We start from the raw sequence: 26,900 nt of genomic DNA on the forward strand, positions 1-26,900 counted from the left end.
GAATTTCTTGTCATTCACTGACATTTCACCTTTTTCCTCATAAGCTCTCTCATTGAAGTCTGTGTTATATTGACTCACCAGGAGTTCTTGCAGGTCGACCAAGGAGATCCTGTTTGCAGTCACTGTGGCCATTTCCACACCTTTGCTGCTACCTCCCAATGGACCGTTGATTACCCAACCCAACAATGTTCTTACAGCATAAGGTCCATCTTCTTGTGAGTTGATTACCTGCCATGGTTCCATAACATTTGCTGCATTCATACCTATGAGCAGGTCAATGTCACAGTCTATGTGAGGTAACTGGACTTCACTGAGGTAAGGCCATTGCTTTAAATCATCTTGTGTTGGGATGTTCTCCTTTGTTACAGGCATAGATTCCTGTGTGTAGACATCAGGTAAAGGAATGAACGTCTTGCCATTAAGTCCACTGATTTCTAAACCTGATATTAAGACACTTTTTATGGGTTTCTCATGTGCCATTGTTCTCAGCAGTACGGTTGTTTGTTTCCCCTCTAGACGCAACTTCTGCGCCAGCCTCTCTGTGCAGAATGTTGCCGAACTGCCAGGATCAAGAAGAGCATAAGTTTGACAGATTTTGTTGCCTTTGACAGACTTTACTTGCACAGGAAGGATTGACAGTGCGCATTTACTGTATCCGGCCCCTGTATGTCCACAAGCGTTTGATGACACCTTGCTGATCTGTTTCTGTGGCTGCTCTGCTGACCTTGAGGCATGACCTTTAGCCCCAAAGTTGATGTGCAGCACATTGGGATGTGTTTGATTGCAGATGTTACATATAAGACGGTCTTTGCAGTCTCTGCTCATGTGCCCTTTACACAAACAACCAAAGCACAGTCCTTTTTCCTTTAAAAGGTTTAGTTTTTCCCTGTGTGCTTTCTTCTTAAAGTGATTGCAGTTCTCCAGACAATGAGCACCCTCACAGTAGAGGCATGGCATTTTCACATCACTACTCCTGCTTGGAGCAGCTGGAGTGCTCAGTGTTGTTACATTAGTTGCATAGGTAGACTTTGGCCTAAAAAGGGTCTTACTTACATTGGGCCTTTTATTCCTGCTTGCAACTCGTTCTTGTAAATCTCCAAATATCGGGTTGGAGCATATCTTGGCTTGTTGCTCAATGAACTTTACAAGGTCTGTAAATGTAATCCTGCTGGTGTTGTCCTCCAGTTTCGCTTGAGCTTTAGTCCGCCATCTATCCCTCAGCTTGTAGGGCAATTTCATAACGATGGCTTTCAAAGTAGAGGCTACGTTTAATTCATCCATGTAGTTCATCTTCGCCATGGCATTGCAGCATCCTTTGAGGTACAGGGAATACTCATTCAAGGCTTTGGGATCTTCAGGTTTTATATTTGGCCAATTGAGAACCTTTTCAATATAGGCGGTGGAAATTTTATACTCATTGCCAAAATGTTCAAGCAACAAGCGCTTGGCCCTGAGATAACCCTGTTCTCCACCCATATGCTGGCAACTTCTTACTAGGTCTCTAGCTGGTCCTCTAGTAAATTGCTCCAGGTAGAAAAATCTATCCTGTCCACTGTCGGTTTTTGACTCAATGTTATGTTCAAAAGACATCATAAATGACTGAAACTGTAAAATGTCCCCATCAAATACAGTGACACTTTTAGGTGGCAATAGTGACAATTGCTGCTGTCTGAGAAGCATGTATGTAATTTCATTTTGTCTGTTTAAGACCGAAAGTAGCCTATTGGAAGCTGCCCCTTCCTCTAATGGTCTATGATGTTCAAGTTCTTGTTCTGACAATGTAGGGCCTGCTCTTTCTGCATGTGATTGAAGAAGAACATCTTCCAGCGGTCTATATTCTGTGCTGAGTTCTGCTCTGTCAGATTGATCATGGGACTTGTCAGCGACTCTAGCACCCTCTTGAGCTATACTGTCTGCCTGCAGAGATTGTGCCTGCCCTTGTGCTACCCCTATAACACCCTGGGTCTCCTGGAATAACCAGTGTCCTCTCCGGTCACCATGGGAATGATCTTCTGGGTATGGTGGTCGATACAATGGCAGATGCTGCAGATGCTGTACCCCTTCTCTTGGACGCACACTTCTATGTTCGTGAGCATTGGTTGTTGGAGCCCCATTAAGCAGAGTTTCCATGTTGGCAAGTTCCAAGTTCCTCTCCTGAAAGTATGCCTTCATGCCATCCGCTGGAGTGGTATAGACTTGTTCTTCTGCACTATCCAACACTGCGAGCTTTGCATTTGCTGCTGACAACTCAGCTACGTAGTTCAGAGTCTCCTTTTGTCTTCTTATTTCTTCTCTTTCTTTAGCTAAGAGCTCTTCCTTTTCTTCTAATGCATGTTTTTCTTTTAAAGCAGCTGCCTTAGCTAATAGCGCTGCCTTCTCAGCATGTGCTACCAGACGAGCTGATGATGAGCTTGTATGTGAACCTTTACTTTTACGTGAACCCTGACTAACTTGAGAGATGCTGTCTTTAGGACCAACTTCATCTCTTACTGGTAGTGGTTGAACAGGATATGACTGTATCCATTGCTCAGCCTTAATCTTAAACTCATTGATGGTAATCAACTTGGGCTCATACCACTTCTCTGTGTCTGCAGTACACTCATCTTGTGATAAAAACTGTTGGTATTGTTTGTGCAAGTAATTAAACTCTTCAAACATTTCATTGTATTTCTGAACACTCTCCTTTACTTTATGCAGATTGGCTGTGTCAGTCATAAGCTCAGTTATTTGGTTCAGTTTGCGAGTCAATGCAGCACACTTGTTCTTTCTCGCATTTTTTGCTTCTTTCTTCCTCTTTTCTAATTCAATCAATTCATCTTGCTTTTCTCCTTCAACAGGTGCAACATCAATGTTAATGTCCTCCATACTGATTGAAGCTCCTGGTTCCATGGGTAAACTCAAAAAGTCCCTTTTCTTTCAAAAATATAACTAAATATTCATCATAATGAATTCTTATAAATAAACAGAGCAAGATTGCTCAAAAAGTTCTTTGCTAAACGTACCGATTCCTTTGGATTGTCAAGGATTGACTTCGGCCTTTGTTGCAATCCAAGATGGCACTTGAACTTCTTGGTCTGGTCTGGTCCTTTGTTCCGAGTATCCAAGAGTCCTTTGGTCCAAGTATGTCCATTCAGAGAAGTCTTTTGACTAAATGTAGCAGCTTTTCCGGTCGTCCCTTTATTCCCTGAATTCGCTGTTACTTGTGACTGATTTGGATATGTCTGGACGCGTGCTGGTGTAGAGATGAATAGTGAAGTTTGATCCAGTTGGTCCAATGACCATTTATTGTTGATTTTGATGTTACAAAACTTGAGTAAAAATAAAGAAAAACAATTAAACTAAAGCAGTCTTTCCGATCAAATGGCTTGGCTTGTCACAGCACACGGTCCTTCACGTAGCACGCAGCACGGTCAAAAGACTGTTTGCCCTCTCAGCCACGCCCAGATGCTGTGGCTTCCTGCTCTTGAGGCTTTTCCCCTTGGGCTCCTCCTTCAGCCTCCACTGACCTTGACCTTCAAGTCCACTAGATGGGGGTAGACAGGCAACCTATGGCCATATACAATCACTCACTCATTCACACATACACTCACACACTACTATTCACAAGAAAGAAACATAAATCAACACAAAACATAATTTGGCTCCTACTAGTGATGCGCGGATCAGCCCGTTACCCGCGGATATCCGCGGGTTTACCCGCGGGTCGGGAGGGTTTGGGTAGGCCTAGTAGTTTTTTCTAAATATTGCGGGTGGGTCGGGTCAAAAAAGTAAAAATGCACATTTCTCACTTGTTAACTTCGGACATATTAGGTGGCGATGCGCCTGCAATACACAGGAGGTGCGGTCGAGCGCAAAACATAATTTCTCCTAAATTCAGCACCCAATTGCGCCATGCGTGACTGAGTCAATCACGCATTCGCTACTTTATGGACATGGAGCCTATGATCTGGGATATCGAGGGTTGTGCACAATGCGAGAACACCTTGCTTCTGTCATGTACACGAATAAACAGCTGTGCTTGTTAGCCTAAATGCTAGTGTTTCACGCAAAAGTAGGCTATGAAGTTGGAAGGGGAAATATGAATGGAAACTTGTTATGTCCATGAAGATGAGATTTAACACTGGCTATGTATGTCTAGGCTGCAGATTATGGCGTGGAAGAGCGCAGATTGTCAAAATGACCGATTATTGTAACCCGTTGTTGTCCTCATGTGGGAGAATTAGGCTAATTATATAGGCTACGAAAGACGTTATGTGCGTTTTTTCCTTTCCGCGGGTCGGGTCGGATTTGGGTCACAATTCGAACATATTTTTGCGGATTGGGCGGGGCGGTTTGGATCTCCTGGGGAGTCGGGTTGGGGCGGGTTTTAAAAAAAGCCCACCCGCGCATCACTAGCTCCTACACATGCACACACTCATTTACGTACATAAAAGTTGCAGTAGGTAATGTGTGTGTGTGTGTGTGTGTGTGTGTGTGTGTGTGTGTGTGTGTGTGTGTTCTACTCTATCCCCACAGTTCACTGACCCAAACAGTCACCTGAGAGTCATCCAACTAGTCATGTGTGTGAGTGTGTGTCTGTGTGTCGTAAACACAAGTAAGGACATGTTAACACCTGACTGAATGGGAAAAGCCTGATGATTATGTAATATGATACGGTGTGATGACTTGAATAAATACATTATAATAATTAGTACATAAATAAGTAACCATACTCATATCTTATTCCCATTGGCGCAAAACCCCTGGCTATCCTACTCTTCCATGTGCTCCCCTAAACTCACCAACATGCCAATGTGTTCAGTTGTATTCCCCTAAACTCAGCAACATGCTAAAGTGTGAGCCGTGCTCCTCTGAACTCATTGTGGTTACAACAAGCTAACGTGTTGAGTTGATTGAGTCCCATAGACCTCTGAAGTTTCTCTACAAAAAAGAAAGAACCAAAGCTGCCTTTTTTGCCCATATAAGAAGATACAGGTGTTAATTGAAGCGAGCTATGGCAAGTTGCATTGCAAGTTAGCTCTGGGGTAGCAAAAATCCAAGTTTACCATCTTAACATACCGAAGATCACATGAGCCACGCGAAGGCAGAGGGTAAAAGTGTGCTGAGAAAAACGTCTACATTTCAGACTTCTTCGTCCCCCTGAGAGTTTAACAGGCGTGTTAATTCAAAATCCCCATGTTATTTTCTCATGGGAAAAAACGCAAGATACCGGATCGCAAAGATGACAGCTTTTTTTGTAGGCGAATGTCAGAGGTCTATGCAGAACCATGCTGATGATAATGAAAAGATGTCAATGGTGGACACTTAAAGATAAAAAAATAAAAAAAAACAGAGAAAGACTAAAGCCATTACTTACCTGTACAAATGAGGAGCTGGCTGTCCGTTTTTGGAGTTTCTTTGTCTATAGAGGTGTGTGTGTACACGTGTGTGTGTGTGTGTATCCAGGTGAAACTAACATCTGTATATGTGTGTGTGTGTGTGTGTGTGTGTCGACTTTTCAACGACAAGACCTTGGCCGTAGGGGGGTGAGGGTGCAAACGTCAGAATTTTCATTTCCTATTGGCCAAAGTCCAAGTAGTAGCAGTCTCTCACACCAGCCTCACACTGACTCGAGCACTACGCCGCCCATTTGCACCATGATTGAATTGCAGAGGAAGCAGAGGATAACATGCTTGTGTCCCTCGTGGTTATCATATGTTAGTGATTGAACTCCAATGAATTCAAACTTCAGACAAGCGTCCACAAACCAGGAAATAAACATTTGCCAATGGATCTAGGCCAGACTCTCTGCGAAGAAGAGAGTCTGGTCTCCAGGCTACCTTGTATGGCTTTTGGATCCTGTCACTAGGCGAACTTCAGAGGTGTGTGTGTGTGTGTGTGTGTGTGTGTGTCTGAGAGAGAGATCACCAGATTATTCAGTGCAAGTGTACCCATCTGCTGCCTCCGTGGATGAACACTTATACGAGTACAGGGGACTACACCATAACCCCCCATCCCCCCCCCATCTATAAAACTCTTGTCACTATCATAAAAGTATAGGTCCAGACACGTGTGACTTAAATAACCACATAGGCTCTGTGTTTTTTCTTTTCAAGACAATTTATTAATTTCACAGATGGAAAATAATTTAAATTACCGCCACTGGAAAATAGAATATTCTTCATTCCAGCGGGACTCCACGAGTCTGTGGTGCAGTGCAGGTGTTTCACAGTGTGCTGTTCCATTGAGACATGATGAAGAGGAGTGTGTGGTCTGACTAACACTGGCCCTGATGTGGTTCTGATCTGGCCCTGATGTGGATTTAATATGGCCCTGATGTGGCTCAGGTTTGGCTCTAATCTGGCCTTGATGTGGCTCTGGTCTGGTTCTAATCTAGATCTGATGTGGCTCTAATCTGGCACTGATGTGGCTCTAATCTGGCCCTGACGTGGCTCTGATCTGACCATGACGTGGCTCAGGTTTGGCGCTAAGCTAGATCTGATGTGGCTCTAATATGGTTCTGGTCTAGATCTGATGTGGCTCAGGTTTACCTCTAATCTGGTGATCTGGCTCTGTTCTGGCTCTCTTCGGTTCTCTGGCCCTTATGTGGGATGTCAGATGATCAGGGTATAACCGTTTTCTGTTTTGTTGCTGTTGTGCTAAATCTGGTCAAGTTAACTCAGAGTAAGTGCTAAGCCTCCAAATAAGATACCTATGACTTTAATTGGCTGTATTGGAGAGTGAAGCCATACAGTGATGCAAGTCCAAACATCATACAGTTCTGTGCTGTGATGAGCAAAAGTATAGGTTCAGACAGACTCAAAAGACCACAAAGGCACTGTGTTTTTTCTTTTTTTTTTTCAAGACAATTTATATATTTCACACATGGATGGAAAATAATTTAAATTACCGCCACCTGAAAAAGGAATATTCTTCATTCCAGCGGGACTCCACGAGTCCATGGTGCAGTGTCAGGTGTTTCACAGTGTGCCGTTCCATTGAGATATGATGAAGAGGAGTGTGTGGTCAGTACTGACTAACACAGGCCCTGATGTGGCCCTGATCTGACCATGATGTGGCCCTGATCTTCTGATGTAGTTCTGATCTAGATCTGATGTGGCTCTAATCTAGATCTGATGTGGCTCTGATCTGGCCCTGATGTGGCTCTAATCTGGCCCTGATGTGGCTTTCATATAGCCCTGATGTGGCTCTGGTTTAGCTCTAATCTAGATCTGATGTGGCTCTGATCTGGCCCTGATGTGGCTCTGGTCTCTGATTTAGATCTGATGTGGCTCAGGTTTAGCTCTAATCTGGTGATGTGGGTCTGTTCTGGCTCTAATCTGGCCCTAATGTGGCTCTTATCTGGCTCTGATGTGGCCCTGGTTTGGCTCTGTTCTGATATATACCAGGGTATACCAGTTATGTCATCTGTTTGGTTGCTGTTGTGCTAAATCTGGTCAAGTTACCTCAGAGTAAGTGAAGCCTCCAAATAGAAGAGCCCTATGACTTTAATTGGCTGTATTGGAGAGTGAAGCCATCACAGTGATGCAGGTCCAAACATCATACAGCTCTGTGCTGTGATAAGCAGAGCGTTCCATTTGAACCCGTTACCCCATATCCAGTATAGCAGGGCCTCTTTGGACACGACTACAGAGATCATTATTACTAAATCGATCTGATTTACAAACATACAAAATGTGTTAACAAAGATAAAATAATGTACCACAAGATCAAGTGTTGAAATGAGGATGTGTGCTTTTGCCATTAGGGCAGAGGAGACATGCAGGTGGCTTACTGCTAGGTCACAGATTACAGACATGGTGATCGGGAGTTCCTAGGTATGTGGCTTAGTGACAGACCTGGTTAAATTAAGCCATAGTAGGTGGTAAACCTCCTAATAGAAAAATGTGTTTTTGCTAAGACATTGAAGGCGCAGTGATCTTTTATTGGGAGGATTAGCCTACTGGGAGTTTACTTCAGCCGGAGTGTTGGAATAAATGAACGTTCGTCTGGGTTCATTGAATTCAACATGGAATTTTAGAACCGTGCATTCTTGCGGAACAAAATCGTTTGTTAGAATGTTCAAAACTCCCCTGCTGAAGGATTAACATCCCCATGACCCAGAGGTGCGTTCAAATTTGGCGAACGTTCCTGGTGAACATTATGTTTTCTTTGATATGTTAAATTTGAACGATATGGTGCATTCCATTCTAATGGTAATTGCATTGTTGCCTGCAGTTCCAGAGTATGTTTGCGGAGAACAACCTCAGACTGTTTGCGATTGTTCGAAAACTCAAGGCTAACGGAAAACTGTTTGCAAGCGTTCGCCCATGTTTGCAAATTTGAACGCACCTCAGACGTTCTATTATTAGCCATTCTCTATGGTGACAGACAGTGTGGGTATAATGTGATTGGGTGTCTCCTGTGTGCTCAGAGTTCACTTTAAAAAACAAACAAACAAACAAAAAGATTGGCTGTCCAGCCAAACGCAGATGATTCCGATTGGCTGATGCTGGCGGGTCTTGACTTGGCCAGCGATGCTATTTGCCTGCTTTCTTGTACAAAACGATGGCGAAAATCATGGCCAAGACCTGTGTAGAAAAACAGTGGATGATAATTAAACACAAGCATTAGCCTACCACTACATACTACCACTACTGCTACTACTAATAGGCTACCAACAATAAGAAGAAGAAGAAGAAGAAGAAGAAGAGGAATAATATGACACTGCTGTTATCATTGTTATTATTATTATTAGTAGTAGGAGGATGAGTGGCAGTAGTATGAAACAAAGATGGTTATCAGTGGTAGTATTGACAGATGGTTGGCAGTGGTAATTCCTATTGTCTCCACTGCCCTGTACTTGAAGTAGTTCTTCTATACCTTTAATGTTACAATGATGAAATGTTAAAATGCTTAACTAGTATTCTAATGCTGCAATTGTGTAAATGCTGATTCTCTTGCTGTAAACTTCTTGGGATTAATGTGTCTACCAAATTAATAAATGTAAAATATAAATGTAGTAGTAGTAGTAATGGCAGTAGTAGCAATAGTATTACAAGGTTACCACTCTAAGTCAAATGTAAAATGTATGACTGTTCCCTAACACAAAAACTGAATGTCCATGATCTATTAGGCCTATAGAATGAATTATACAATATACCGACCAATGATTTCAGAGCGGCTGTGTACCGTTCACTTTTTTTTTTTAGCTGGAGATGAATACATGGGGTTTAAATAAACTACTCACACAACCAGTAAAGTTATTATACGTATACTGTACACTGTTAATACAATATTGTATTGATGTATTTTTAAACAGCTACAACAAAATTCCCTGATATTCCATGACTTTGACCCCCCAAAAAAGACTCAATGTTCCATGATATCCCAGAAATTCCATGACCCGTGGGAATAAAGAAAATGAAGAAGAAGATGAAAGGGAAAATAATCCGACCTCCACTGCACAGATCCCCAGAGCCACACCTCCCACGAGTCCTGCGTTATCCTCGATGAGGGTCACAAGTGCTTCAAAGCAGCCAGGTATGTCCTGTAAGGAACACCAGGAGAGGGGAAGGCCATTTTTATATAACACTGACTAACAATACTATTGTTATTTATGAATCTACCTACATTTATTTTCTGTACGCTTTGCCAGCCCAGGTTATGGCAATAAATATGCCTTTAAATTGAGAGGGAGATAGATAGATAGAGAGAGAGAGAGAGGAGATATGGAGAGATAGACGGAGAGAGAGGAATATGGAGAGATGGACAGAGAGTGAGAGAGATGCAGGGCTGTTGTTGGAGCACGGCGATGTCTGAAGACTTACAGCTGAATGGGCATCAACAGATGAACACGCTGCAGTCGTGTTACAGCACTCTGGTGGATAAAGGCCGAATGTGTTGAAGTATGGAGACCCTGTGAAGTCTGTGTAGTTGCTGTACCCACAGCACTTCAACTGTAACCAGAGAGAGAGAGAGAGAGAGAAGGATTTAAAAAGCATTACAGTTAGTCCATAACACAGCCCCAGAAAGAGAAAAACACTAAGAGAGAGGGCTTGTCCGAATTACTAAACCACAATACGTTTATTCACTTTGCAGACGCTTTCATCCAAAGCAGCTTACAGAATGAGGAGTAACAGTGAAACTACAGTGTAGTTCTTAAAGACGACAGGTGGGCTAAGTGCATTTGTCCCACCTCAACCATGGTGGTGTTCCAGAAGGTTGTGAGGGCTTCGTCCTCCCCGTAGGTTTTCTCAATGCTGTCAGCCACCTTCACTTCAATATCCCGAAGAAGTTCCTCCACCTGCAGCAACAATGGAGGACTGTCGTTATTAAAGTGGTCGGTGGCAGTTTACAGTGTTTACTACATTCAAGTCACCTGAACAAAATTAACGTTGTATCTGTAACCCCGGGCAACACCAGGTCCGCAACGGAAGCACTCTGAGGAGCGTAAAATCAGTTTTGGAAAACTTGTGTAATTTTGGTGAACGTAATGCACAACTATCACTATGGGCAGCCGTGGCCTACTGGTTAGGGCTTCAAGCTTGTAACCGGAGGGTTGCCGGATTGATCCCCGACCAGTCCACGGGCAGGCAGCTCTGGGTTAGTGTGTGTTCACCTCACTGTGTATTCACTGCATGCTGTGTGTGTTCACTAATTCACGAATTGGGATAAATGCAGAGACCAAATTTCCCTCACGGGATCACAAAAGTATTATACTTCAATGTCTGGTGGTCTTCTAATTCTCACTGGACTAACAGCATAGTGATTTGTTGAGGTGTTAAGGTGCTTGGATACTGTCCCAGTAAATACCAACAAACTCAAACAAACCTGTTTGTGTTTGTTTGGTTAGAGTTGCCCGAGTTTGACTGTTCTATCTATAATCGGTCTTTCTCTGGGCAGTTTGGAGCATGTGTTGAAAATAACACAGCTTATGCTGTTTTAAAACACGTGTGTAAAACACATGTTCAGGTAGGGACAACATAGTGAGTTGCCCGAGTTTGACTGTTCTATCTATAATCGGTCTTTCTCTGGGCAGTTTGGAGCATGTGTTGAAAATAACACAGCTTATGCTGTTTTAAAACACGTGTGTAAAACACATGTTCAGGTAGGGACAACATAGTTGTGTGTTGTTTCTAACACATTCTTTTTCAGAGTGCACTGTAGCTGCCTGGCTGGAAGTGGTAGATGTGGATGCTGTCCAGCGGTGGGTTTCCCAAAACGATCTCGTTTCTAACCTATTAGCAACTTAAGCCTACCTTACACTGACGGACTTTGACAAGATTTGGGAAAGATTCTTGAAAAATTGTAGTCTTTTAACTAATGCCCCTCATTAAAGCTTACTCAAAAGACTACAGTCTTTCAAGATCATCTTTCTTAAATCTTGTCAAAGTCTGTCAGTGTAGGGTAGGCTTTCGTTGATTGGCAATTTGATATCGCATTGCAACCAACAACGTTGTTAACTTAGTTAGCAACTTAGTTAGCGACTATGAACTTAGTTAGCGACTATGGTTTTGGGAGTCGCTATGACTGAAGAGGCAAGTGAGTGATTGTGATCGTGATCGTACCAGCGGCTGGAACACGAAGAGCACCACAGCTCCGGCCACTTCAGCGAGGAAGATGATGAGGACGATGATGAAGAACTAGAGAGCGAGAAAGATGAACAGAGTTCATTAATGTGCGTAAAATACATTATATTTATTAAGGTAAATAAGAGGATATGATATCTCTCTTTCTAGTTAACACTGCATTTTTATTATTCAGATGAGTTTCTTAATTAATATCACACATTTTATCCACATGCAATGCAATGCAATGCAATAGTATATTATGAATGTAATAGAATATTATATTATATTGAGCAAGGTAAATAAGAGTGTATGCTATTGTGATATCCAGATGAGTTTCTTGTTCAATTTAATATGATATACAGTAGTGTGAAAAAAGGGGTCCACCGGAGCGACTCAGAAGTTAAGATTTTTAAATATTTATTTAAGATAAATATACGTCTTCGACGTAACATAACGTCGAAACGTTAGTCTCTCACGATGTTGGCACCTTAAATAAATATTTAAAAATCTTAACTTCTGAGTTGCTCCGGTGAACCCCTTTTTTCTCTACTAAGTTGTCCTCTCCCGTTGACGCACCAGAGTTACCCAGGAGCGCGGAGGACTTTTTGTTTTTTCTACGTGATACAGTAGTGTGACATTGTATTGAACATTAATGGACTAATTGCACAAAAGGCGCTTGGTGAGCTCTTTAGTTTAGCCAGGTGTGTTTGAACCTGCCGCTATTCTGAACGCAATTTGTGTCTCTAGGGCCTCTCACCCCTCACCCCCCCCCCCCCACCCACCCACACACACACACACTCACACATAGAGAGAGAGAGGTCAGCCAGAGGTCAGATCATATTACATTGAAGAAGAAACTCATCTGAATAATGAAAATGCAATGCTAAGTAGCAACATCATTTCTCCTGAGCCTGGAGTCATAAGCCCATGAGACTGCAGTGTCCCACCAGTTGAACCCCACTGACCCCCCCCCCACAGAGAGAGAGAGAGAGAGAGGTCAGCCAAAGGTCAGAGGTCACTCACGGTGAGCAGCATGCAGCGGCTCTCCTTCATGGCGCCGCAGCACCCCAGGAAGCCGATGAACGCGAGGCCGATCCCGAGGCCGATGAGCAGGTACCCCACGTTGGCCAGCTGCTTCAGCTCCGCCGGCGCGTCCTCGATGTGGTCCAGGAAGCCCAACATGGAGTCCGAGTCCAGCGTGACCCAGACGCCCATGCCCAGCAGTCCGGCGCCCACCAGCTGCAGAGAGGAGGAGACAGACGGTCAGTGTGACCTTTGACCCTGAGATGCCCAGCAGGGGTAGCCTGGTCCTAACCATCCCATAATACTACCATTTCATTTCGTATTATGGTCTGGAATTTCTTTGCTCTGAAGCGCTTGCAGGAAGCGGGAAGTAACGCCCAGTTCTGGTTTGAATTGATTGGACAGCTCTCACCCAATCGGCGATAGTTACTCATAACAACATAGCGCAGGCGTTTAACGTCATCGTCACGAGCGCCCTCCCCCTTTCGCCCCCACCAACCCGTCTCTTCGTTTATTGGCTGCTTTCTGGAGGGGGGGCGTTCTGTTACAATTCTACCGAGCAGAATGCTCCACAGAGGAGCACGGCCAGACTCGTAGTGGAGGCAATCCTTGGCCGGAAGTACGTGGATGGCTTGCGAGGCTACAGCAGGGGTGCGTTTACCAAAACCATAGTTGCTAACTTGTAATTAGCAACTAGCAACTTAGCTAACTTAGTTAGCAACTATGGTTTTGGAAAACGCACCCCAGGTGAGTCTTGACCTTTGACCCTGAGATGCCCAGCAGGGGTGTGTGTGCCAAAACCATAGTCACTAACCTGTTGGCAACTTAGTCGGTTGGCAATGGGAAATTGCATTGCAACCAACCAAAGTTGCTAACTTACAGTAGTTACTTAGTAACTAGCGACTTAGCTAACTTAGCAACTATGGTTTTGGAAAACGCACCCCCGGGCAGTCCTGACCTTTGACCCAGAGCTCATGGTCACCCTTTATACACACCTAGTCCATTCCTTCATCCAAACTAGTTTACTGACGCAGCCAGCCTGTTTTCGCATCCTGTGAACCTTTTGACTATCAACTCCTTGTTAGTGCGGGAGGGTAAAAAAGGATCATTTCACTGGGGATGCCTCTCAACATCCCTCCTCGATCCTCGATGCTCGGTCCTCCAGGCTCATTCCCACTGATCTATAACTAACACTGGATAGACTATCCTGTTGTTGCCGCCCCATCATTCTTTATGTAGATCAGTGAGGACGAGGACGAGGACTGAGGAAGGAAGGGAGGATGTATAAAACACAAATGAGAGGCACCCCAGGACTCCATGAAAATTAGGATTTGATGAGGTTGAGGTAGAGGTGTGTGGTAAAGTGACCATTTTGTTGTAGGCTACTCCGAACAGTGGGGAAAAAAATCTTTATTTTTATTGTCTATTGAAAAAAGGAACTGCACTGTGTTTAGTTGGACCCGGAAACAGATTATCGCATGAGGACCTAACATCCGGATTGTGATCTCTTTAACGGTGCAGATAAACCTGCAGAGTTGAGCACTTATGCCAAGTCCATCCATGGAGAGTGGACACACACACACTGTTATTACCATCTCTCTCCACTAGGGGGAGGCACATTCTTATCACGTATTGCGACAGTAATGCGCAACATCAGTGTACTGTAAATATAATGATACAGTGTATTAATGTGTGTTATACAATGAATGCTGTGTGTTATACACTCATCCACTCCTGCACTTTGTCACCACTGCTTTGAATAATTACTATCATAAGACTTTATTAGGCTCATGGTTGTGGTTGTGATCATGGGCATTCTTGGTGTCGTGATTGTAGTTATGGTAACACTTGGGTGATAGCACTGGTGGTAATCGTACTGCGATAACATTAATAACTAATATCATATCAGAGTTGTTCGTCATACCCATGACAAAGTTCTATTTTAATCTTATTCGACAGAGAGAAAAAAAACAAACATAAGATATACCTATTTTCTATATTCTGTGTAAATATATGATCTCTATTATTATTTTTTTTTAGTCCTGTGCTGTTTTTTGTGTGACTTTTAGACTTCCTAGTAGGATGCAAATAAGGACTTCCAGGAATCAGGCATCCAGGAAGCTGTTCGCATTTATGAGTGCAGTCATCATCATCATCTAGCGTCATCAGGACGGAAGCCACAAAAAACACACCCGGACGCTTCTCCTCTTTGTTATGTACAGTAACTGCCCCTTGGACTCTCGCTGGTCCCTTCGGGTCATTCCAGCCCACCTGATCACATGTGTTTCCAGTAGTTAGTGTTATTTCACACACACACACACACACACACACACACACACACACACACACACACACACACACACACACACACACACACACACACAGTATTTGATGTTATAAACCACTTAGCACACATACAGGGTAGAAACCAAACCAAGTGCTATTTCACACACGCACGCACGCACGCACGCACACACACACACACACATGGTATCCGCCGTTCATTCCGACATACCAGCACTCCGACATTGACGTCCAATTGTCGTAGTAGAGGCATGTCTCCTTATGGGAAAAAGTCCCACCACTCCGACATTTTTTTTTTCCATGGTCGCAGTGGCGGTATTTCACTTTTTTTTCAAACAACGTGCCATTCCGACATGAGGTAATTAATAGGCTATTAATGTTACAGTTATTATTTTGCTGTCACTTCGTCCTTTTTATGGCCTAGAAGGTTGTATTTGGTATCTGTGGATAGCTCTAGCTCTCCTCTTTTATCTGACATGCAAGTCATATATTTTTGACCAGGCGTTTCACGAGTAAATCAAACGAAAGTAGCGAGCCGAAGCTATATGACATTCTTATTTGTTTGTCACTTCGTCTGTTTTTATAACACAAAAGGATCGATGTGTTTGGTATCAACGGAAAGCTCTGTTTCTCCTCTTTCATTTGATATGCTTGTCATGTCTGTGCGATGCCTGGTCCCGGAGTAATCCAAGCGAGAGCAGTGGCTGTGTGCGTGAACGCAGAGCAATATAGACTGTAAATATGATATACTTTGATTTAAATTCATGATTTTATTTTATACTTTATACTTGATCGTACAGACACGTGTCTAGTCTCGTTGGAAAGCCCCGGTTCTGCTCTTTCATGCAATATAGGTCTCATCTCGCTGTGACTAATAATCACGGAGCAATGTAACAGAGAAGAATGGGTGTGTTTTTTGACGCACTTTGCATCCGTCGGGCTCATAGGGTCCGTTAAATTGACTTGGAAAAAAATAGGATGTGTAAACTGTCGGAATGGGGGTACTAAAATGTGTCGGATTGGCAGCATGTCTAAATAGCAGCATGTCGAAATAGAGGCATGTCTAAATGGAAGCATGTCGTAGTGGTGGCATGTCTGAGTGGCAGCATGTAACCCACACACATATATGATGCTATAAAGCACTTAGCACACATACTGTAAGCCACTGGAGGCTAGTCAGTGTATAGGGACATTTTGCTGTGTAGATAAGGCTCCAGGGAACGTGTCAAAAACCTGTCAATAAAAGACCATGTTCATGTTATGGAGAGTGGAGGGTCCCTCATGTCCCCTTGTTTGTCTTGGCTTAGCGTTATTGTCAACCATATTTATATATTTATGGTATTTGCAACGTGAAGTTATTGTGCTCACAAAAGGGTTACAAGTCCTCCTGACTTTCCTATACTTAAAGGGATAATCCGGAGTGAAATGCACTTTAGATCAATTTTTCGGACTATTGGGAGTACATACGTTGAGTTGACACCAAAATCATGTCATTCGGATGTATTTTGAGAAAGTTCGAGTTCACCGTTTTTAGCCAAAACTCGTTAGCCTGGAAGTGACCGGGGCAGGTCCTTTCGCCACTACAAAACGCTATTTTTATACCTCTTCTACTGTTCCAAACAACACTACACTTACGTGGTAGTGAGTAGAGGGTCCCTAAAGCCAACCCGAAGTATCCCCACGTCTTTATGTGGTTGGATAGAGAGTCCAGAATGAATTTAATCGTGTCAGTACCTTTCCGGAAATGTTAGTAAAGTGTTGTTGAAGCGTTGCGCTGCTGCCGCCGCGACATTTCCGGAAGGTACTGACTCGATTAAATTCATTCTGGACTCTCTATCCAACCACATAAAGACGTGGGGATACTTCGGGTTGGCTTTAGGGACCCTCTACTCACTACCACGTAAGTGTAGTGTTGTTTGGAACAGTAGAAGAGGTATAAAAATAGCGTTTTGTAGTGGCGAAAGGACCTGCCCCGGTCACTTCCAGGCTAACGAGTTTTGGCTAAAAACGGTGAACTCGAACTTTCTCAAAATACATCCGAATGACATGATTTTGGTGTCAACTCAACGTATGTACTCCCAATAGTCCGAAAAATTGATCTAAAGTGCATTTCACTCCGGATTATCCCTTTAAGAGTCCAATCAGAATGTGGGGCTCACCTCCTCAGCATTGCAAACAATCAAGGATTTGACATCAGACAGCCCAACACATGCTCACATGTAATGGAAACGTTTCTATCCTCTGATAACCTTATGTCCTCTTGTTATGCTTAGTCTTCTTGTTTACCATAGTTACGGTCGCAGTAATGGTCTAACTGCTATATTTTTCGAACAGCAAACTGTGGTTAGTAGTTGTCAGGGAAACAAACAGAAAAAACAGAGTTATGGAACATAAAGGGCTGACGGACAAACAAATGTTTCTCTGACCACAAACACTTGTGTTCAGATGACCCTTGACCCCACCTCAGCCCACCCCACCCATCCACCCACCACCGCTGTTTGAGCATGGGAATGATAGGTTTATGAGCAAGAACTGCAGTACTTACAAAGATGGCGCCATTCACAATGAACATGAGGATCTTCAGTAAACCCGAACAACACATCTTGGCTACTTTGGTCTACAAACTGGAGACAAAACAACACAAGAGACAACATCAAAAACAAAAACTACTCATATAGTGTTATATCACTCTCTCTCACACACACACACACACACACACACACACACACACACACACACACACACACACACACACACACACACACACACACACACACACACACACACACACACACACATTAACAAGGTTCGAATTACTTAGGGTTTGATAGGGTACAGCCCCCTTAGTTTTGGCCAGGACGGAATAGTTCACTCAAAATCAGTCTGGAGGGACCCACACAATTCGCTCAATTGACTTATTGTGTTAATCAGCCTGCCTATAACTACATTCTGTAATGTATCAAATCAAATGTTTGATAACAATGTGCGTGCACGGACAAGAGCCATCCAGAGCCTGCGTTTATATGCTCTTCTAATTTCAGTTTAGAAGTTGTGCTTGAAGTTATATTGTTCATTGTTAATTTTTTACATTTCATTGCAAAATAAATTAAACGGCTTAATGCATTTAATTAACCAATCAATAGCCAGGCTGCTATGTTGCATGTTATTATAAGAATGGATGGGGAGAACATTGACATGTTAGACGAACAATACAATATATGTCGGACACATAATATACATACGCACACACATGCACAATTGCACATATATACAGTATACATACTGTATGTGTGTCCATATATACATATTATTATATATTATAAGGGACACAATGCATGTTAGACATATCACTGCATGTTAAACAGATGCACAAACAGTAGCAATATTCAAAATCAACACCTTATTCACATATTGCTAACTACAGTATATGATATCTGCACACTAGCAGTCAAATCGCAATCTAGAACAGCACACCACCAACTAAAATTACTACTTAAACTAGGCTACACATAATATAAATTACATACAGTATAATATTGTTTTTAAATTCACTTTTCAAGATGTCAGTCAAGCTTTAGGCTACAAGTCAAGCTTTTCAACTTGCTCATGGACAAGGTATCTCAGTGACAACTGGAGAAATATGCGGTTCTAACTCAAAACCGCACCTGTTGACCTGTCTCACTGGCCAATACACACACACACACACACACACACACACACACACACACACATGTACACACACAGGCACAGGTTCTAACTCAAAACCACACCTGTAGAGTTGACCTGTCTCACTGGCAAACACATACGCAGACACACACAGGCACACACATACTCGTGTACACACAGGCATTCACACACACACACACACACACACACACACACACACACACACACACACACACACACACACACACACACATAAACACACACACACACACACACACACACACACACACACACACACACACACACACACACACTCCCCGGCCAGTTGTGTTCTATCTTGTCAATCATTAACTTGTGTCCAAGGCTTTCCTCCAAACCAGGAGCTAATTTGCCCTCTCTTCCTGATGGATATATAACCCCCCCCCCTCTCTCTCTCTCTCTCTCTCTCACACACACCCTCTCTCTCTCTCTCTCTCTCTCTCTCTCTCTCTCTTACACACACACCCTCTCTCTCTCAGTTATGGGCACATGGGGTAACATGTTTATTCATGTTTTATTTGTAAAGAATAATCTAGAATAGTACTGTTTTTTTTTTTTTTTGTAGTATACTCCTTAATGCCATAGCATAACTATTGTCACGTGAACAAGAATGTGTGAATAAGGTGGCCACAAAACTTAGCAAATATTCAAAAACATTCTGAGTACGCCTTTGTGTGGCTATAGAGCTGGATGTGATCATGTAAACAATAGTCAAACCCAAGTAGCTGTGCCCCCCCTAGCCTATGCTAAGCTATGACTGTACGTTCACACCGCTGCCGACTTGAGCTTCCAAAGATTCCGGAAGTCATTAATTTTCAATGGAAGCCGGCTTCTCTCCACTACAAGCAGCGGCAAATCCGTCGGCGTCGCGTTTTGGGCATCTTGAGCGACTTGAGCGTCCAGCAGAAAGTTGAAATCGGCTCAACTTTATGGTAATGAGCTATGGCGCGGTTCAGCAGCAAACGACCGGCAACAAACATGATCGAACATAGAACGCTACCACGTCAGAGCGGCCAAAGCTTTCCCACGGCGTCCTTCTGGGAAGCTCAAGTCGGCGGTGGTGTGTGCGTCCTGTGACACTTTCTAACTAGATTAGAACTAGACACACACTCTACCGTAATTTCCCAACTACTAGACGCAGCTTGTCCATTGATTTTGCTAATTTTCTCCAGCTATGAGGTTAACACAAGTGGGCAGTTATGGTATAAATATGGTGTTGTCTCTTTTAACTTGCATAAAACACTGTCCAGTGGCTTATACACAATGCGGCTAATACGCAGGAAATTACTCTATCACACACACGCACACACACACTCACATACAAACTGACCAGAATATAACACACCCCATCTTAGTTGACTCATAATTTAACTTCAGAATAGTTTATTCAGAATGTAAAAAAAAATGTCCACGTAAACATGATGATGATTTTATGCCCCCGCCCCCCGCCCCCCTTCTCTCTATCTTAATCTATTTCTTTGTCTCTCTTCAGCTTCAGCTTACTCTATCTCTCTCCCTCCCCACCTCAGATAACATACATAAATGTTTATGTCCATCCCTGCGGTATCTACGCCTGCAGGCCTCGGCAGGCCGGCTACTGCCCAACAACTTACTGCCCAATAACTTTAGATAACGCGCGAGACAGGCGGTTTGAGATATGATAAATGTCCTTGAGTAACCTTGACATTATGACATATTTCCTCACTGGTAATTGGGAATACTAAGATAAGACGCTGACACACACACACACACACACACACGCTGTCGAGCAGACAGCTCACCACTCTGGGTTAGTGTGTGCTTCACCTCACTGTGTATTCACTGTGTGTTTTATGTGTTCACTAATTCACGAATTGGGATAAATGCAGAATTTCTCTCACGGGATCAAAAGAGTATATATACATGTATACATTTAGCAGACACTTTCCATCCAAAGTGACTTACATCAACTATATCACAAAGAACACTGTCCCCGGAACAACTTGGGGTTAAGTGCCTTGTTCAAGGGCACAACGGTGGATCAAGAATTTGATCACACAACTTTTCTGGGTACTGCATGCTAGCCCAGCACTTTAACCACCGCCACAATCACACACACAGCGATAAAGTGACTTGCTCAAGGGTGCAGAAACCAGGAATTGAACCCACTACATTTCAAGCTGTCTTAAGTCACAGCCTCGTGTTGCCAAACCTATGGGTGTAACATGCTGCACACATTCATATTCAAATTGATTGTGTGTGAAAGCAAGAATCACAGAAAAGCACTACAACACTCACCAGTGCCAATACACTGAGAATTAATCTCTCTTTCTCCCTATCCATTTCTCTCTCTCTCTCTCTCTCTCTCTCTCTCTCTCTCTCTCTCTCTCTTTCTTTCTCGCTGGCTGTGTCTGAATAGGAGTGTATACACTTCATTGCATAAACTAGCCCTGGTTTCATGTATAAAGTTGACCATTATTTAATGCCCACTCTTACTTCCTACAGTATAGCCAGACTTTGACATCTCTGCTAGGCTCTGAGGGCATGACAGAGGTGCATTCAAATTCGCAAACACAGGCGAACGTTTGCAAACAGTTTTCCGTTAACCCTGAGTTTTTCGGCGAACATTTGCGAATAATCGCAAAATAGTCTGAGGAGGTAGTTCTCCGCGAACATACTGCACAGCATCTGCTCAATATGTAATCTCTGAGCATTCAGTCGAACTGCGGTGTCTGTAAAATTAGCCAACAGCTCTTTCACTGATTCACTCACTCACTCACTCACTCACAAACTGAGCATTTCTCAGTAAACCGAAATTCATTCAAAATAACAAACCAGCAAATAACCACAAAAAAGTATAGCACTGTAAAACGGTAAACTGAGCCGTTAATATGAGCACAAATGAAAAGCTATAGCTGCTGGTGGCGTCTTGGCTTAAGTTCTTGTGAGTTTGTTGTTGAGCTGTGAACTTGACTGTTGACATTCTAGGCTGGCACATTCTGCTCTCCTCAGTACGTACATCTTCTGACACTTTATGAGTTTATAGCACCTCGGAAAAGTCTGCTCTCTTACACACACACAATCTGCACGCTCTCTCTCTCTCTCTCTCACACACACACACACACACAAACACATACCCTTCTCAAGAAGTAGTTCCCTTATCATGAAGCTCGTATTCACACAGAAGATCACACTCAAATGTTTATGAGTTCTGGATTGGGTCATACTCTCCATTTTGTGTGTGTGTGTGTGTGTGTGTGTGTGTGTGTGTGTGTGCTTGTTGTGTGTGTGTGTGTGTGTGTGTATGTGTGTGTGCGTGTGTGTGTGTGTGTGTGTGAGAGAGAGAGAGAGAGAGAGAAGTCCTCAATGAGTTATTCTCCTTAATCTAAGCATAGCACTAACCGTATGATGCATCTTGCTATTTCAAACACCACTCTGCTAGGTGGCTATAGGCTACATAGTTAGTTTTTAATAGCAAACATAAATGTCAAGATAGCAACAGGTCATTACAGTACATTTATTAATTTAAGTCAAAATGGGACTGTCCATAATATTCAATCTGTGTGGCGCAAATGAGGCTATAGTCGATGGATTGATTCATCAGAAAGTGAGCAGTGAGGGCACAGAGTCAAACGGTTTGACTCTGTGGTGGGCTAAGCCCCAAATGTGTTCGACTATTACTGACGCCCCTGCACACAGATCACACATACACAGAATATCAGTCAATTGTATAGCAGTTACTGTAACCCAAGGGACACTGACACCATAGTCAAGTGTGTGTGTGTGTGTGTGTGTGTGTACTCTATCCCCACAGTTCACTGACCCAACAGTCACCTGAGAGTCATTCGACCCCCGCCTCCCTGCCCCACCCCCTGAGCATGTGTGTGTGTGTGTGTGTGTGTGTGTGTGTGTGTGTGTGTGTGTGTGTGTGTGAATTCACACAATTCACAATTGTGTGAATTAGTTCACACAATTGTATGCTTGAGTGTGCTAAACATACCACATTTGTTGATGATTGTATGGAAATTGTGTCAAATGTATCACTGAATACTAACAGAAATGTATCGGTCTACATCACCCGGTGATCCCACTCACTCATCGATACACACACACACACACACTGTAAATGGTTGGAAAGAGATCTCAACACCTGACTGAAAAGCCAGATGTAATATGGCACTGGGTGTGATTACAGTAGATACATAAATCAATACGTAAACACACTCATATGTTTGTCCATCGGTGCAAAACTTCTGGCTATCGTACTCTTCCATGTGCTCATCTAAACTCACCAACATGCCAACGTGTTCAGTCATATTCCCCTAATCTCACCAACATGCCAACGCGTTCAGTCCTGCTCCCCTAATCTCACCAACATGCCAACGCGTTCTGTCCTGCTCCCCTAAACTCACCAACATGCCAACGCGTTCAGTTGTATTCCTCTAAACTCACCAACATGCCAATGTGTTCCGTCGTGCATAGGGTGACCAGACGTCCCCGGTTTCAGGGGACAGTCCCCATTTTTGGTTGCCTGTCCCCGGGAAAATACAGAAAAACTACACCTATCCCCGTTTTTTGAAGATTGCATTTCAATCAGATTAATAGTCAAACTGAAAATGTCCTCGTTTTCCCCTACATTTTTGGGATTATGTCCCCGGTTTCGGTCTCAGACATCTGGGCACCTTATTCTAAACCAGCGTTTCTCAAACTGCGCCCCACAGTGGGGCGCAGAGACATGCCAGGTGGGGCGCGAGCTGTCGTGAAAAACCGGAGATTTCTTTTTAATCTGTAGCCTGTGCCTTCCTTCATTGATAATTACGAGAATGCACCTCCATCTCACAAAACAAACACAAACAAGGTAATCTAGACTCTTGTAGGCCTATCATTGACCAGATGAAAATGTTAGTCTGTCCTGGAACCATAGTCCGAAAAAAATGATTGATGTCTGAATTTTAATTGCAGCGGAAATAAAAAAAAACCCGTTTATGTTCGAGACGAGCGCAGTAAAATTGAAGGCTATCTTGGCTATCTGTCCGACGACACAATTGCTGTTCTGCGATCTCGAAGAACAACTGCTTGACAAACGCAAACACTCATGTTTTGCCTTGCAAATGGACAAGGCCACCGACAGTTACAAAGGTGGTTTAGTTATTGCTTATGTCCGCTTCGTTAACTTGACAGCGGGCGAAGATGTTCTATTCTGCGAGTATGCCAAAAGTAGGGCCACTGCAGATTAACTATTCAACATTGATCTCAACAATTAGTCTACCTGACAGAACAGGACATCAAATTGGAAAACTGTGAGGGACTTTGCTCGGTTGGCGCACAGACGATAGCAGGTAAAAGAAATGCTATCGTCGTGATAAAGAGGGTAGTGCCCGATGCGCAACAGACTGACTGTTTCATTCAGGGAAGCGCTCGCGTCAAGGCTAGAATAAGATTTTGAACGAGGTTGTGAGAGTGTTGAACTTCATTTATAACACAATGGTAGCATAGTTGGCCCTTTTGCTGTATTATTGGAAATCAGCTTTTTTTGAAGCAAGGATTGACACCTTGTCAATGACAAAAAACTGACGTTATTGGTCATTGATTTAGATTTTTATTAGGGCCCGAGCACCGAGGTGCGGCCGCTGAAGCAGCGGCTGCACCGTAGGTGCAAGGCCCTATTGCTTCTGCTCAGATTATTATTATTCCCGTGACTTCCTCTTACAGGTCATGTTTGGCCTTTTTTCACCAACTTGGCATGCTCTAAAACTCTTGAAATTCGGCAGTTAGATGTGGAATTGGTAACGCTACTCAGAGACAAAGCTCTGGCAAAGGGTGTGGCTCAGGGACTCTATAGCGCCACCTAGCGCGGTTTCTGTTGTGGTTGACACATACATGCACGAAAATGAACCAAATTTGGTAAGCATATGTGTTGTATTAATCTGAACAACTTTTACATTTTAACGATATAGTAAATCTTAGAAGAATTTGAGTTATGATTATGATTATGATTTTTGCACATCACATATTTTGAAACACTTCTCCTAGACGGTTTATCGAAATCATGTCATATAAGCACTAAAATGATCTTGAGGGGTTGCCCGAGAGGAATTGCGACCAGATTTTTGAATTTCAAAAGTATATCGAAATGGCGAAGGTTTGAATTATGGTGTTTTATTAAGAAACAGGAAGTTGGTGTTATAGGCAGAAAAAAGGTTGTAAATTGGATGTAGTTTGGCAGCTACATGTGGAATTGCTTCTGCTAGTCAGAGACAGAGCTCTGGCGTAAGGTGTGGCTTTGGGACTCTATAGCGCCACCTAGCAGCACGTTATCTGTTGTGGTTGACACAAACATTTACGAAAATTAACCAAATTTGGTGGACTTGTGTGTTATTGCTATGGCTAGTCAGAGACAGAGCTTTGGCATAGGGTGTGTCGTAGGGACTCTATAGCGCCACCTAGTGCGTTGTCTGTTGTGGTTGACACAAACATTCAAGAAAATTAACCAAATGTGGTGGGCTTCGGTGTTATTGCTATCGGTAGTCAGAGACAGAGCTCTGGCCTAGAGTGTGGCTTGGGGACTCTAGAGCGCCACCTAATGCATTGTCTGTTGTGGTTGACACGTACATTCACCCAAATGAACCAAATTTGGTGGGCATGTGTGTTATTGATTAAGTTATTCAGAGACAGAGCTCTGGCCTCGGGTGTGGCTTAGGGACTCTATAGCGCCACGTAGTGCATTGTCTTTTGTGGTTGACATACATTCACGAAAATGAACCAAATTTGGTTGGCATATGTGTTATTGCTATAGCTATTCAGAGACAGCGCTCTGGCCAAGGGTGTCTTAGGGACTGCATAGCGCCACCTAGCACATTGTCTGTTGTGGTTTACACACACATTCACGAAAATGAACCAAATTTGGTGGGCTTGTGCGTTATTGCTATCGATAGTCAGAGATAGAGCTCTGGCCTAGGGTGTGGCTTAGGGACTCTATAGCGCCACCTAGCGCATTATCTGTTGTGGTTGACACGTACATTCACCCAAATGAACCAAATTTGGTGGACATGTGTGTTATTGCTATAGTTATTCAGAGACAGAGCTCTGGCCTCGGGTGTGGCTTAGGGACTCTATAGCGCCACCTAGTGCATTGTCTGTTGTGGTTGACACATACATTCACGAAAATGAACCAAATTTGGTTAGCATGTGTGTTATTGCTATAGCTATTCACAGACAGCGCTCTGGCCAAGGGTGTCTTATGGACTGTAAAGCGCCACCTAGCGCATTGTCTGTTGTGGTTGACACACACGTTCATGAAAATGAACCAAATTTGGTGGACTTGTGCGTTATTGCTATCGATAGTCAGAGATAGAGCTCTGGCCTAGAGTGTGGCTTAGGGACTCTATAGCGCCACCTAGCATGTTGTCTGTTGTGGTTGACACATACATTCAGGAAAATTGACCAAATTTGGTGGGCATGTGTGTTGCTCATGCACATGCCCACCAACACGCACATGTTGCTTTGTTAGATTCCGAAATGTCACAGGTCTCCGCACCGCAGGTGCTCGGGCCCGCCATCGCCGCTTGCGGCTATATTTTTCTCTATTTTTGAACTGATATTTATCTTTAGTAGCCTAACTGTTATTTGTTAGGCCTACTGATGTATATTTGCAAGTGACGTTATAAATATGAAAATTTTGAGCTTGACCTATACTTTCTATAGAGCGATGATGGACAGGTGGGGCTCGAGAAAGCCCCCTTGATCAAAGTGGGGAATGAAAGAAAAAGTTTGAGAACCACTGTTCTAAACTCACCAACATGCTAGCGTGTTCCGTCATGCTCTTCTAAACTCAGTGTGATTAGCAACACGCTAACGTGTTAAGTTTGTTGAGTCCCATGCAGAATGCCATGCTGATGATAATGAAAAGATGCCAATGGTGTAAGCGAAAGATAAAAAAAAAAAAAAACAGAGAAAGACTAAAGCCTTTACTTACCTGTACAAATGAGGAGCTGGCTGTCCGTTTTTGGGCCGCTGGAGTCCCTGTCTATAGAAGTGTGTGTGTGTGTCTATGTCCAGGTGAGACTAACAACTGTCTGTGTGTGTATGTGTGTGTGTGTGTCGACAAGACCTTGGCAGTAGGGAGGTGGGGAGGTGAAAGCGTCAGAATTTCCATTTCCTGTTGGCCAAAGTCCAGCTTAAGGCCACTGGACAACTGATACACACACAAACACAGAGAGATTGCACACATACATTCACACACACACACGCACGCACGCACGCACGCACGCACGCACGCACGCACGCACGCACGCACACACGCACGCACGCACGCACGCACACACACACACACACACA

The 26,900-nt window shown here is 43.4% G+C and overlaps 1 protein-coding gene across 2 annotated transcripts; it reads right to left on the minus strand.

Moving 5' to 3' along the window:
* Window positions 1-6,174: 6,174 nt before the first annotated feature.
* LOC134102261 (tetraspanin-1-like) lies at window positions 6,175-26,640 on the minus strand. Of its 2 annotated transcripts, none has more exons than XM_062556351.1 (8): window positions 26,539-26,640; window positions 17,425-17,503; window positions 12,576-12,791; window positions 11,550-11,624; window positions 10,178-10,285; window positions 9,810-9,938; window positions 9,437-9,529; window positions 6,175-8,570 (listed from the first exon to the last, which is right to left on the minus strand). In XM_062556351.1, exons 2-8 carry the CDS (start codon window positions 17,479-17,481, stop codon window positions 8,520-8,522), a joined length of 729 nt encoding a protein of 242 aa, XP_062412335.1. In that variant the 5' UTR covers window positions 17,482-17,503; window positions 26,539-26,640; the 3' UTR covers window positions 6,175-8,519. The 2 variants fall into 2 exon arrangements, with proteins under 2 accessions (XP_062412335.1, XP_062412411.1); XM_062556427.1 differs by lacking the exon at window positions 26,539-26,640 and adding an exon at window positions 21,701-21,782.
* Between the last annotated feature and the right edge of the window lie 260 nt (window positions 26,641-26,900).

This window comes from Sardina pilchardus, chromosome 1, assembly GCF_963854185.1.
Source record: "Sardina pilchardus chromosome 1, fSarPil1.1, whole genome shotgun sequence".
Lineage (NCBI taxonomy): Eukaryota > Metazoa > Chordata > Actinopteri > Clupeiformes > Clupeidae > Sardina > Sardina pilchardus.